General features: G+C 43.7%; 1 protein-coding gene across 1 annotated transcript in view; it reads right to left on the bottom strand.

Moving 5' to 3' along the window:
- Positions 1–447: 447 nt before the first annotated feature.
- ass1 (argininosuccinate synthase 1) overlaps positions 448–15,394 on the bottom strand; it is a 60,958-nt gene continuing 46,011 nt past the window's right edge. The window contains exons 12-15 of the mRNA XM_088615170.1: positions 14,389–14,520; positions 7,798–7,954; positions 1,828–1,893; positions 448–761 (exon numbers count right to left, since the gene is read on the bottom strand). Coding sequence (XP_088471296.1) covers positions 713–761; positions 1,828–1,893; positions 7,798–7,954; positions 14,389–14,520 — 404 coding nt within the window. The 3' untranslated portion in view covers positions 448–712. The remainder of the gene's footprint in view (positions 762–1,827; positions 1,894–7,797; positions 7,955–14,388; positions 14,521–15,394) is intronic.

The following is a 15,394-nucleotide window of genomic DNA, read 5'->3' as shown; positions in this document are numbered from 1 at the left end:
GATGGGGTGATTTGACCTGCCAATTGTCAAGCCTGGCAAATACTTGAAAACCCAATCTTAAACCAATATGCCAAGCTTATCAGGTGAAAAATGATCCCCTACCAATGGTATGCTGGAAAACATTTTTTTTTTTTACGAATGCCCCAAACATCTCCCTCACCACTCACTGAAACACAAAGTGGGTCCTGTCAAAATAGGACTTCTGGTGACTTCCAAAAAAACGTCATGCTTTTGGCAAGAGCTGCAGGTACCTGGGACGGTTTCTCTTTTTTTTGTTACATAAATTAAGGCCTCTCCCGGAGAAAAAAAAAATAGTCAAAGGAAAGCCTCCTCTTTCCTGGACTGATGGGTGTTTGTCCTTCAGATTCACTTAAACTTCTCTCGCCACACAATGGGCAGCAAAGCAGGGAGCTTTTTAAGCAAATGTCCCGAACAAAAGGCACAAAATGACATTGCCGAATGTTTTATTCTTCCTTATTCCTGAAAACACTAATTGAACCCCCCCCCCACGTACACACACTCACCACTTTGCACACAACAATTCGATCGCCAAGGACCCCCGAGGATCAATGGTACAGGTTGCGTAAGTAATTTCAATCTTGAATTAGATCGAGCACAATTAGCGGCGGAGCTACAGAATACGAGACAGCGGAAAGGAAAAATGGAACAGGGCAGGCAGCAGTGGCAGATGTTCTGCAATTTCTGTCACTTTTCAGTGCTGGGAGTCGGCCTGGCTCAGTAATCGATGGTATTCTTTCAGCCTGAAAATCAGACGAGAAGAAGAAAAAAAAAAGGAATATAATGACTCCATGAATTAAGGCTGGTTTAGCCGTTTCAAATTCTTCATTTGCACCCTGCATGTTGCGACCTAAGTCTCTGCTAAGATCCGCCCCAATGGAAGCACCATCCAGTTCTCCAGCGGTGGCACTGTGCCACACTGACAGGGTGTCCTCCCGTTCGACTGGTTCAGTACAGAATACAGGAGGACCTACATTACCGGAGCACAGGCAGGGCTACCGTATGTCGATTAATGAATAGAAAACTTGCTTTCAGTGTTCAAAAGGAAAAATATCTATTCTTAAAAACAGAGGGCGCTTATAATCGATAGCTCAACATAAGACGTAATTCACATATTTCTTTGTTTTATATTTACTGTTTTGCTCGACTTAAAATGTAAAATTTCTTACCAGTTTAAACAGTGGACAAATTAACTCTAAGTGTTTTTTCCCCCCTGAGACAACCCTGAGATGATATTTTTAAACAGCACCATTTTCCCATGACAGTACAATCTTTTTCACGATGAGACAAAAGTAGCCTGAGCGACCAGTGACTCATGTCTGGAGAACTGAATGTGCTTATTCCGAATAAAGAAACAATCCAATCGCCTTTCTATCACTGTGTATCGAGGTTTTAACATTTTAGCAAGTCTTACATCAGCACAAAGGCAACTGAACAGGGTTTGACACAACACTCTGAAGTGAGTCTTTGCAAAACCTTTAAGACGTATTTAAATCCAGGGACAGTTCCTATTCCTCAAAACGTTTTTCTCTGCAGTCAGACATAACTGCGGGTCTCAATGGAAAGCAAGAGGAAAACAGCTCTCCTTAAGCAAACCTATCCTTTTTCTATCATCACCTGCCTCAGCACGTGTAGGATTACCCATGTAATTTACTGTGGGCCTCCACAGGCTCCTGCTTTCAGAAGCTGAATCCTGAAGGAGGGTGAGTGGGGTTGTGGGTTTCTACCCCTGGCTTGTGTCTCTCCCTTGCTGGGAACGCGTGTCTCAGACAGAGAGGCCCGACGAGCTCTGGTCTGGGAGTCACTGACCTGACAGCATTGATCTTGATGAAGCCGGATGCATCGCAGGGATCGTAGTCTCCTTGCACATCCATGCTGAGGAGAAAAGAAAACACCGAACAGGCTCATATTAATATTAATTCTGGCAAAAAACAGCTGACAACTGGCCAGTCGGTGGGCCATCCAACATAATGCAAAGGGACCTTTCAATCAGCCACTTGTTATGACCTCTAGGAAACAGCACATTTGCAAAAAACAAGAAAGAAACTGAACCAAAGGTGTTTTCAAATCAGATGCAGACTCTGCTGCAGCCCCTGTGACAATGACACCCCCTTGAAATATTCTTACTTGCACTACTTACAATATTTTTTTTTACTGTACCTCCGAGCGGCACTTTTATACACTACTCCAAGTTAATTGCGTGATCATTAGCAGCGTTAAACGGGCTTTCGTTTGCTGTTACAGTGCAATAAAATTTGAAGTGCTTATATAACAGCGACAAACACCACCGATGACAAATGAAAGCTTCACATCTCCCGGCCCTTGTGTTGCTTTACATGTTTTATATTTTCCAAGAAAAAAAAAAACCCCGAAAGAAATGAAGCACCAACCCCGTTTGCTACCCAAACTTCCAAGTTATACCAACATTTAAGAGTCAAGGTTGTGCCTTTAATGAACTGGTTTCCACCTGGGAAAAAAGAAATGATGTAGCACATGTCTTCATTTTAACATGACAGGGAGAATAGATCTATTAAGGGTTTTAAACGCATTTGTACTTTCCTGCATTTATTCCGAAAAGAAAAAAAAATCAAGCTTTTTAATGTTTTAAACTAAGAACCTTCAACTTAAGCACTCTTTTTTTGGTGTGGAATTTTCCATTGACGTTGTTTGTGACTGTATTTTTTTCCTTTCATGTTAAGTGTGTTGTTCCTCTTTCCACTGAGTGTGGTGCACATTGACCTTGGTAATTCTGGCCTTTTGTATTGGAATAGCATTAACGAAAGTCGGAGCGCTTGCGGTTGGGAGTGCACTGTTTGGTTGAAAGGAGCTCCAGATTGAGGTTTCAGGTGTAAACAGCAAGACAGTCAACACAAGGTTTTCTTTTCTCCGATTGATGTGCATACAATGAACAGAAATTGACAGCTTTTTATCCCTGAACCTTTATTTCCCTATGCACTCCTTCGTGTCTGCCTTTCTCTTCTGCAACAGTAGATCTACAACTTTATCCCTTCAACTTGTGATTGCTATTGAGAAATGGCAATCTCCTTCCTTTCTTTTTTCAAACTCTTACAACTTCTCAAAGCCGATCAAGTTTCCTACTTCTAACAAAAAACCACTAAGTGTTTTGATCTTTGTAAAAACAAAAACCACCTCAAAACTGATCAGCTCGAAGAAACACAAGCAGCAGAAAAGGAAACTGGAATTTTATAACTAAAATCATTTTCTGCAACAATGAAAAAAAGATACTTCCAAGGACATACACTATGTGTAAATGAAAGCCATAAAGACCTTTATTTTTAATAGTTGCTGAACTGTTATGTTCATAGGGTCAAACATTTATATCTGGATAAATAACAAATAGGGAAGCTGAGCTTAGAGTATGTGCTGCTGAGGTTGTAAAGATTTTGTTGATTGTGCCTAGGTACACCATGCGAGTGTGTTTTTGTCCTATAGACAACAATGTAATTTTTATCAGAATAACCTAAAGGGAGACATTTTCCAATTCTCTAGAATCTTTCAGAGAACTGGGACATTGCTATAGAAATCTTAAGTCATCTGTAGGTTATTTTCATTAGGGCAGCAATATTGATAACAAAATATTACTGCCAAAGGAGACATGTACAAATACAGTACATCCCAACATCCATGCATACAATACATAATGCATGTGTATATCCAGCTGCTTACGAAGAGAAACTTTTAAAATGGATTTTCAATCCAAGCTTTCTGTAATAAATGGTAGCACAAAACTACACAGGTCCCTCTGGCCATTTCTGAAGAAACCAGAACACATCTTCCGCAAAAACTGTGCTCTGCCGCTAACCTGAAAGTCGTGGGCTCACTTTGCTGATTTGCCTCATTATAAACTGATGCCAGGGAAGCTAGGATTCCTCAAGACGGAGGAACAGCACAGTTATTATAGAAGATGAAAAGGTGAGCTTTCTGTCTTGTCCCGTATACATTTGAGAGCAGCCCAAGTCAGCAATGTTGTCACACGCATTATCAACAGGAGCTTTCACGCAACATCCAGCCTCACAGCTGTAGTGTACTGCCTCGGCCCCATTTCAGTTTGCACACCAGAAAATGGTTAAACGTTTATTCTCCTTGAGCACCCAGAGAAGGGGGTCTGGCTCTTAACTGCTAGAAGCCGAGTCCTTTCATGAAAGAGCCGGACTCTCTTTGTCGCTGCGACAAAGGGGAACCGACCGGAAAAAAAAAAACTGACTCTTCACACAAAGCGTTTTCACCTCCCGAAGCTGAAAGGGGAAGCAAGATGCTCTCTGAGGGGTTAACAGAATCCAGTACGTGTTGAAGAAGGTGCAGACACAACACTTAGGGTAATCTCCACTACATGGGTTTTTAGAAAACCGTTTGAAATTAATTCACGCTAATTATTCTCCTTCGTGCCTCGCATTCTCTTTATATTAGTCCCCCCTTTTCTCGAAACTCTGCTTTTATTTTTGTGCATTACCGGCGCTTTTCTGTCCCCTTCTTCTCCTTTCCCTCCTTCAGTGTGTCTCCTCTCTATAATTACGGTAGTTTCTACCCACTGCGCCAAAGCACTTTTACCCTGTGCTAACTCTCGCCTGCAACTAGGCTGCTAATGTGACGCCGTCACTCAAAGCCTTTAGGGCGCAGTGGCGTAGAAATCAAAAGAAGCCGAAATAAAGACCGAGACGGAGGTGGGGGAGAGAGAAGGAAAAAAGAGAGGGAGAGGTAGCGATATCTGGAAACTCGGCAATCTCTTGTTGCAATCCGTATAAGACCTCTCCCTGCACTTGTCTTCTCCAACTTTTCATTTCCCTTCTAGCGCGCAGCACTAGATGGTGATAAAAAAACAGGGTTGTTATTAAACACTTTTTCAGTGGATAATAAAAAACACACACACACACTGAGCCGGCTGAAAAAGCGACACAGATTACTGTGACATTTCCACCTCCTCAGTAAGATCAGTGCTGTGTATTCTGAATATTAACCTTGAGGCGGAAAAAAAATACTTATAGGAACTTAAGGGGCTGGGGGGGTCAGGTAGGCGGGTGAGAAAAAAAATCAACAGCAGGGTAATTTAAACGAATAGGCGTTGCGTTTAGATACTGGAACCAGCCTGGCTGAAATGATAACTGGAGAGAGATTTGTGCGCTCGATATTTAAGCTGAAAGTAAATCTGTCTTTGCTAAACGGCTCAATACATGATATTCTCTTGTTCTCTCGAATTAAACGACGGGACTGTGCTTTGAATATTACACACAGCTGCATCCTCCGCTACCATCAACCGCTGGGACTGTGCTCAACTGCAGCAGCGCCTAAGTCTAATTAGGCTTCGTCTACGGTTGCTTTATACAGGTAGCTAACAGGGAAATTTAGGAACAAGAGAAAGGTGCTGCAGAGGTTCTCAGTGAATCGGCGTTGTGCTGTACAACTGGAGTCCTGTAGACAGCAAGGTTAAACGGTAGAGACATTTAATCCAGAATGAGAGGCAAAGGATTACAATGATCTTTTAATGATATTTCTATTACACGCTAATGAAATAATTAAATGTCCTACACAATACGTCATAAGGGCACTCTCTAATATACATTTTCCAAACTTGTATTTCCCTATGAACAGTGGCGCCAGGGAGGAAGCCTGAAACCCACCACTTTCAGAGTCCAGAAAACTCCGAAAATGCTCGATAAATCTGCGCGTTGCGCGTTGCGCGTTATCGAGGGAAGATGGTAAAAGAGTCCACCTTATTACCGACCCTCTCAGGCGCCAGACGTTCAAACAGGAAAAGAAGGGACAGAAACCAAATAAGTCACAGACTGATTGACGTCGGGCTCCCCCTGACAGACCCAGAGAAACAACACATGTTTACAAGCGGCTGCTGAATTAACGCGATACTTTGCTGGCATTGATCTGTGTTGTCAAATCTTCCTCCTTGGGGTTGCTCTCATAATAGTCGCTGCAATGCTTCCAATATTGATCAGAAAAGTCATAATGATTACAGCTGTGCATGGAGGAAACATAAAGAAGTCAAGAGCTTCAGGGAAACTGCCGTGTGTGCTATCATTGTGCCCTGCACACACTTCACCAGCAGTTGCTGGAGGTCATTCTGCTCTTCTGGTAAATACTTGTCTAACACAGGAAGGCAGGAAGAGGAAGGACAGACATGGCATCACTGCAGAGGATTAATAAGGAGAGCTCATTACGGACAGAAGCAAGACCACTGTACACAAACCTGTGCTGGAGAAAAATATCCTGAATGTAACCTAGATATTTTCCAAGGTGCTCATCCTTCTCGTGTTTGACAACGCAAGTTCTTTACTTTTCTGTGTTCAAATTAAACGCGTTAGACACCACGGCCTCTGTGACTCTCTCATGGTATCAGGCACACTCTTTAAGATTGATCGAGGCCTCCTCAGCTGGCAGGAAGAAACGGAGAGGGTGAATGAGCATGAGATTTGGATACTGTGCCTAAAATCACTTCCCTCCTCGAGAAGCCATTATTTGCCTTTGATTGTAACAGGATTGTTCACAGCACATTATCCACCTCCACTCTGCTGTCCCTAAATTCTACCCTCAGGGTGTCCCAAAGCACAGCCGTGCAAGCGATATCCCGCCGTCAAACAGTCCATTAAACAGTGTGTCCTGGAGGTGAGACAGGCCTTCATCTCTCCAGCTCCCTACTTAACAAGCATGAAACAGCCCCTTACCTGAAACAATCAGGCCCTTTTCTTTTAATTGCGAGTTAGCTTTGAGAAGGAGGAGGGATTGTGTGGCGGAGGGAGGCTTTGCTGTGGCCCCTACACTGCTGGCCCGGGGGCGAGGGGCTGGCAGGGGCATGAATGAGCTCAGTGTTACAGTGCTCAATATCTGCAGAGCCACTTACATCCAGCGGCTGGGAGAATTGGTTTAGGCTAAGGGCCTTCAGTTCCTTCTTTCTGCGGGACTTCCTGTGGTGGAGTAGAGGGGTTTATCGCCACGTGTAGGGCGGACATTGGAATTCTTAACCGCGCTGATCCCTGGGGACACACCCAGCACCACACACCACACCACACAACGTAGACAGTGCATTACAAGCATAATAAATAACAACAACAGGTGGAATACATACATACTGTATGTTGCGGACAAGAAATATGTTGAGAAAAAAAGAGCCCGTTAACTCTGAAGCAGTGCTTCCACGCCCTGGTCTTCGGGACTGGGATGGTCAGATTCCACCTTTTAACATCGTTCCATCTGTCTTTACGCATTTTATTTTTTTATATGGACATATTCAGGTCGTACCTTAGTGCCTTATTCAAATTCATTCATCGGCCAGCAACCCATCTCATACCATGGCGTTCAGGCTGCTGGTTCGCACGTTAAACACTTCTCCAGGACGGGGTGAGTAGGAGGCACGGAGGACTGCTGGGAGTTCAGTCCGGCGGCACGTGTCGGGATGGAGTTTTCACCAGTGGGGGCTATTCCGAACTGTCCCTCGGGACTTCAGTGTTGTATCCCCCCCCCATTCATCCATTTTGTGACCGCTGCATCCCATACAGGGCCGCAGGTGCGCCGGAGCCTCTCCCAGCAAGCAACGGGGCAGGACGGGACCGTGGGAGGAAACCCCCTCACGCAAAACCCGGGGAGGACACGCAAACTCCACACAGGCAGCAGCTCAGGATTGGAACCCCACTGCGCCGCCCGTGGTGGTAACACTGTACCGGTACGTCACTGCCCCTGAAAACGACGACGGCCTGACTTTTCGCGAGCCATTCTAAGGGCGGGGGTAGAGGACAGCGCTGCGCTCCTTCTCACCTGACCAGCTCCTCGTTGTACAGGGATTTGCGGGACTCCCGGCCCAGAATGTACACCTGTCCCTTGAGGACGGAGACCTGAACCTTCCCCTCCACGTTCTCCTGGGACTTCTGGATACAGTGGCGCACAAACTCGCACTCCGGGCTGTACCAGAACCCTGTGGAGAAAGTAGGGTCAGACAGCTCAGTGACATACGGCGGCCACACGTAAGAAACGTGATGCAACCATTCCTTTCGTGTGACACAATGCATCTACAGTAGTAACGCATCAGACGACTTAAACACATTAGATACAAGTATCCTTCAACAGCCACAAAAAATACACCAGGGCAGAAAAATGTTGCGACAAGACACGGAAATGTACTGTACTTTTATGCTGGAGCTGAGCTATCACTCTGGAAAAAGAAATACCACGGACACACTAACATAATTAAGGTAGAACAAGGCAATCTGATACTTTAACACGGGGAGAGGGAGCTCATTATACAAGTTACTGCCCAGCCCCCTACCCCCCACCCACTTTGTGACAAAATAAGTAGTTGATCTGACTCACTGGGGAGATTTGAGTTTAAGCTTCAACCCCCCTTTTATCAGCTTAGTGAATCAGGCACATATGCTCAGGGTCTCACATGTGGGTGCCTGTTTCCTGTTGCAGGTACAGCTCTCTCTCCTCTTTCTCCCCTCTGCCCACGTCTCTTTGTAACCCTACCAGCGCGGCCGAGGAGACAGCTGGGGCTGTCAGTGTCTTGCTCATGAAAGAGGGGCTTTCTCTCGGCACATCTGCCCTGCTACCTGACTCCCACACACCAAGCTGTTTCTCTTTGTACGAAAGCAAGGAGAACGCTCCAGGATAAAAAAAAAAAAGAAAGAACATGCGAGTTGCTGCATTTTGAAGGCTTTCTAAAGCCAGCTGTTTTTACAGCCTGTCTCTGTCCTCCTCGCAAGACTACTTGCTGATAAAAAAGATTAACAACCAAGATTGCCAGCTTCCCAAAGCGTTTGTCTTTTTCCCCCACACATCTTTCAAAAAGGAAACATAAAAAAATGCAAATGCTAGCGTTTCAGCTGCCAGTTTGTAATCTTAAACAAACCTCCTGACAGATGTATGCACTGCTTTATAATTCCTGAGAATTGCTTGCTAAAAATGAATTCCTAATAATAATTATTAGGACAAAACAGGTGTAAAACCACCATGCAATCTGCCCCATGAGAAAGCGATCTACTACCAAATTATCCCCTTATTTTGGAATATGGCTATAAAATCTGATTATACACAATCTGAATTTATGTCATCAAGGACATGTGCATATTTTCCTTTCAGCATGGAATAAACCTTGGGATTTAGCAGCTTTTGGGACACTCAAGACAGGTGTAAAAATGTACTCATAACATCCCCCACACAGAAGACTACAATCTATCTTCATAAGAAACCATGCACAAACGGACGAGTATGCAGGCTGAAGTAAATTTAAGCGGATCTTTCAATGGTTAGGATTTGTGAAATATTATCCCAAATGTTGTCTCAGTAACTACATACAAGACATTCCAGTCCCTACCCCAGATACTAGCTGCTGATGATGGATGTATATGAAACCTACAAAAGAAAACATGAATAGAGGAAGCCAATTCCTAGGTTATGCGCACAAGGTACAAGGTACACAAGACAGAACAGAAACGCACACACAAAGGACGAGAGAGAAGAGCCAGGATGTTTGTATTGTGATTGCAGAACACGCACAGGCCACCTTCGTGAAGCCTGCCTGTATGAGAGAATAACCAGACCACCTCTTCCGTGATTTCATCCGTCTACTGAATGCTAAACTTACTTGTGTAATTGTGGGAGCAAAACCAATTCCATCCACAAAATCAAAGAAACATCTTCATATCAGATCTTGAGATCTATGTAGCCAATCCCAACTTTCTTCAAGTGGGTGACAACGTACAGGTAGCATCAGTGGTAAACCAGACAGACAAAACCGCAAAACACAGGCAAGGAAATAAAACGGAACATTTGTCCGTGCCAAGCCACCTGCAGTTCTTTTACACTGTATTTAATACTCAATCTCTTCCCTTTCCATCTGAATTTCCAGCGTATGAAACCATCCTAAAGGTCTGTGGAGGAAGGCTTTCCCTCTAATGTGTCAGTCCAAATAAAAAAATAATTAAAAATGAAAGTAAGGTAAGACTATCCTTACTGATCAAAGGTTTCAATGCAAGCATTACGCGATCAATGTTCAAAATATGCATTATTGAGATTAACCGTGTAGGTCTTGTGGATCGGACGAGATTAGTTGCATGGGGACACGGGTGTATTGCTCTTCCTGGAGAAAATTGGGTGGAAATGTATGGAAATTAAAAATACAGCCTGTCTTCTCTGCACCTGAGAATGTCTTTGTAAAGCAAGAAGCTATCAGATACCTATAGTATAAGCAGAAAAGGATGGATGTATCTTCACCATTGAAGAGCACTGTGGCTTTAATCTCTGTTATCCACCCCTCTGTTTTTATTGTTAGAAACCTGTTCTTACCAGAAGCCCTTTGGTCCCATTTAAGTTTAATTGCACCTCATTCCAATCAGACTTTAATAATTGAAATCCTATTAAGAGGATGATGAGCGCTGCAGACACAATGGGATTAAAGCACCTGAGCTGAACCTGTAAGGACAGAAATAGGCTGAGCTCAGCACAACTCCAGATTGGCGGAGCGTATAAACCTGTGTTTTGCTGGCAGTCCTGTCAGAGGTCATGTCCACAAGCAGCTCTGTTCCTAAGCATCATGCTGAGTTTTTGAAACACACTGTATGCTGGATCTCAAATTCACACACAAGCTGAAAATCCTCATGTTTCGTATTTGTCTATTAATTTCAATGGAACAAAACATTTAATAAAGCCAGGACATGCTTGCCTTGAAAAAAAAAATGAAATTAAACAGCTTCAGGGAATAAATCCCATGCCTTACGATTTAACACTTCTATCTATTATCTCTGGATTTAGAGCGAAGCTTTGTATGTTCAGGTAAATTAAGATAGCACACACCAGCATAGTATGCTTCATCAGAATTAGCATAGAACTATTGTATCTGAGGATACTGCTTACATGTTTAGCAACGTACTCACAATCTTTTCCACCTCACTAGACATTCACTCATCTTTGCTAGCTCCTCATTGCCACAGTTGTGCAGTACCACAAAACTAGAGCAGTCAGCTGCCCATGTACTCTCAATCATACATCACAGTAAGTGTGGTTCGGTTTTCCACTATAAGATAAACAAGAAAAATGAGAAACTGCCACACATCCTGAGTTGTCTGATCTCTTACACTTGAAATAAAGATGTGGAAATGAAATAATTGGGATGCCACAGTGACATCAACTGACTGTGACTGATAGCAACCAAATTTATTTTTTTACAACACTGCAGTATCCTCACAATTCAACAGGGTGTCTTATAAAGCATTACATTCTAATGTCATGCAGATCACATATAACCTAAAAAATGACACATCATATTTGAAACTTCACATGTACTGACGTGAAGGGTGTTTGTGCCATCAAGACATCACAAATGTCTGTGTGCATCTCAGGAAAAAAAGTGAATTTCTGTGAGCTTTTATACAAAGAAAATGTATGAGTAGGTTTGTACGTGAGCACACTTTTAATCAACTAGAGCTTACAGGAAAACAGGTGACATGCTTAGACAGTCCAATGTTTTCTTATCAAAGGCTCTGCAAACATAAAAAGTTCAGTGTTATGCTATTGTTTTTAATTAGAGTGCAGGATTATATCTGCCATTATAAACAAGCAAGTCAGAACGGCAGATGGTACGTTAAGGGATTTTTTTAACATGTCACAGACCAGGCCTGCTCAGGGCACTGCTAACCTGAGGTGTATACGAGCACATTACAAAGATGATGCCACACTTTTTCTTCTTCAGAATAAAAACCATCGACAGATTCTTTTGCTTTATGACTTTTTACCGTAAGGTTTGAATTGGGATTTCCAGAACTTACGTTTGCGACCCAGTTTTGGGTTTTCTGCTGTAATTTTTTCAAGAAAGGACTTTCACTGCTGGTTTTGCAGTCGCTCTGCGGTTGGCTCAAATCTTATTTGATTCCTGAACAATTACAGAACTTGGGGGAAACTGTCACACAGACAGATACAAGTGGAAATCTGCAACATCAGATCCGACAGACCCTAAGAGGGGTGTTCGTATGCTGTATACTGCGGGCTCCACGACTGCTGGAGGAAAGCAGATTGATCCCTGCAATCTCCAGACAGAGAGGCTGTGCGTCTTTGTCAATCTGGACAGCTGGCCTCAGTCTGCCCACCTGTCGACCTATCTGCGCAGGTAAGGTGGCAGCTTACCCTGGCTCCCAGAGGACTACCTGTGTGGTCAGAGAGGGTGTACCAGCCAGGCTAATGACCCTGAGCAGGTGGGACCCGGCTTTTGTTCTGCTAAACCACAGGAGCACCTAATTGCCAGGTTGCTTGTTAGAAGGCCCTAATAGCCCTTCAAATAGCCATTTGTGGTCCACCCCTAAATAAGGGGATTTCGTCCTGCAGGGTAATTGTTTTAAGAACAAACAGGCATGGAACAGCACATAATGCCCCCCCCTTAACACACAAACACAGACAAACTCCCTAAGATGGATAAAATCAGAGTTAGGGGAAGAATAAAAAGCAAAAGTGTTTAAGTAGGAAATGATGCATAAAAACTGCTATGATAAGGTTCTTCCACATGTGTAGTGTATTGTGACAAGTAACAGATGAGCTCTCAGTAGGACAAATCACAGACATCAGCCCCTGACACGTTTCCCCCTTTTGTTTTTCCATGTAGCACGCTGTGGGTTCTGTTCATGAGGCGATTTCTGCCATGGTACTGCACGTTTTCTAGCACTTTTAATTTTTAAAAAGGAAAGATTGAAATGCAAATGGCTTAAAAGTCACAAGAAAAAGTTGACGGTGCCCTTAAAGCAGTAAATCGTTTACTACTTTTAAATCTAAAACTTTACATTTAAATTTCATACTTAAAACGCCAAGGCGTTCAAACTTCGGTGTATCAGCCCGATCGGGTGGCAAATGTAGTTCATAATCTGGCAATTAATGAAGCAAAATGACAGGCTGATATTTATTCACAACCTGTACCTCCAAGACATATCCAGAATATCAATATCTAGATATATAAATATCATAAATGTATTATTTTAAGTAGTTAGTTCAAATGTAAGAGGAACTGAATAACACTGTCCCCCATTTGTACTTATATGCAGACAGTAATAATCCTACAGAATTTACCTGACAACACAGCAAGCAGCACCAACGTTAACAAAGCGTATCCAGTTTAATATGAGAGATATCAATCATCTCTACTGGCACAAATACAAACTATTGGGAATTTTATCTTACTTTTAGCAAGAAAAAATGTATTAACTAGATAAGACGGAGTTTGAAACCAAGTGAACAGAGAAAAAATACCCAAGAGGAAGATTTTCTATAAAGCACTACATGGATGTGAAAGACGAAATGCTTACAAGGCTTATCAGGTGACAGCAATGGGTAGGATAACCATGTACTTTCTGCGGGTTGTAGCAGCGAGGAAAAAAGAGACAGAAATATGTAATAAAAAAAGAAGTATAACTCAAAGCCTTGGAAGTCTTAATGATTTGGGGTCATTTTCATTAGGCTTCAAGTCAAGTCTAACTCTAAAAGTCCTAGCTCTTGAGCTCAGTCAGGTATCAAGTTAATTTGTTCAAATGTCAAGTCAAAAAAGACACCAGAGTTAAGAGTTAAAACATCAGCTGATTAAACTAAGATCACCGTTTCAGTATTTTGGTTATACTTTCAATTTTTATCTGGGCTTGCGCCTTGGATAAATGTTGTACTATCCCTCATGAGACACAAATGCTAAAACTAAATCAGGTCTACCTAGACATCAAATTCTAATTTAAGCATATGAAAATCACTGTAGCACCAATTTTGCTCTTAGCTTTATGGCTTTGCTAACCTTAGCCCGAGCTCATCCCAAACCCCAGGAGACAGGTCCAAAGTATTCTCAACAATACCTCAAGCAGGTATTGTTGAGAATTGCTCAAGCAGTTGTGGGGACACCTTATGGCAATTAACACTGTATTTCACAGACGGTGCTCGCTCTTTAAAAGGATTCGGAGAGAATATCTCCATATCAACTCATCATCATCATCAATTTGACCATTCACCTGTCCTTGGGTTTCCTCACAGAAGTCTCTGGCTCCACCATTTTTCTTCAGTTTGGCGGCCAGCTGTGCTCTCGCTCTGAGAGATGAAAACACATTCGCAAGGGTGGGAGGTGTTTTTCGCAATGCATTTCGTTTCGCCGTGGGTTTCACGGGGAAGCAAAACTCATGCAAACGGTATTCGAATGCTGCGCCAGGCCCGTTTTCCCAACGGCTGCGGCGAACGTTTTGGAAATCGGCGCGACCGCGAAGCCAACGTCCTGCGAGAGTCGCGCTAGAATTGTCGGAAGGACAGGAAGGGGTCGCTCCGATTCCGCGGCTCGCGCTCCCGAACTCTGGACCGGAGAGCTGGACCCCGGCGAACAGGGGAGGGGAGGAAACTCACCGTTGTAGATCAGCTCGGAGAACTTCACCCCGAGCCCCTGCTTCAGCTTTCTCACTTCCCGGTCCATGGTGAAGGTCTCGATGTCTAGATGCGCGTGGTAGAGAATCGTCCCTCCTGGGGTTTCATAGATACCTAGGACAAGAAAAAAGGAGGGAGGCGTAAGGGGAGAAAAAAAAAAAAGAACCACAACAAAGAAAGGGGGGGAACAAAAAGCAAAGCGCACCAAATTGCCAGCGGTCTCTGACAAAAATGATCCCCTTCAGGGTGACATGGGTCCTGTCGCTCGCCCCCTTTCTCTCTCAGCTTGCCGGTTAAAAGGCAGCTGTCATTATTTTCCCGCTGAGGCTCAGACGAGTCCACTCTGGGGCCTGCGGAGAAAATTTCCAGATTCCCCATCGCTGAGAGGCACTCCGCGAGGCTAAATAACAGGGTTGGGCCGCGCAGCCTCTCAGTTCGGCGGGCCCGCAGGCCTAGCCTTTTCAAAACCCTGCAATTAAGCAACTGCTGAGGAGCGGGGAGGGGGAGGTGAGGATACAAAAAAAAAAAAAAACAGGAAAAATGAAGTGTGAAAATGAAGCTGTCACTTAGGTGTCTGTATATTCCGAAAAATGGGAAAAAAAAAAAACTTTCCTCCAGGGTTTTACACGGTGTATTGGCTGATATCCCGCGCAGCACAAAAGGGCATTACAGAAAATTGCGCGGTTGCGATAGACAGTGGACGGTTGTTTTCCTTGCAGGGTGTGTTGCCATCACTGCAGCTTGCCATTTGAAAGCAAAACCGTGGTTTAAGAGGAAGATTTCTGATGCGCCGTGTGCTGGGGATCTGGCTGCTGAGACTCGCAGTTAAGTGGAGGATAGCCCAGCCTAGCTGCTGCAAGGCTCCAAACAAGCAGGCAGACTTCCCCCATCCTTCCCAGTGAACTCACAGCCCATAATCATTGAATTCAATTCATTATTGAATTACCAATGAGCTGGTGGTACAAAATCCTATACTCGTATCCTGTAT

The sequence above is a fragment of the Lepisosteus platostomus genome, chromosome 21, assembly GCF_059453375.1.
Source record: "Lepisosteus platostomus isolate fLepPlt1 chromosome 21, fLepPlt1.hap1, whole genome shotgun sequence".
NCBI classification, from domain to species: Eukaryota; Metazoa; Chordata; class Actinopteri; order Semionotiformes; family Lepisosteidae; genus Lepisosteus; species Lepisosteus platostomus.
The sequence above is the reverse complement of the archived record's forward strand: the minus strand, read 5'-3'. Positions and strand labels throughout refer to the sequence as shown.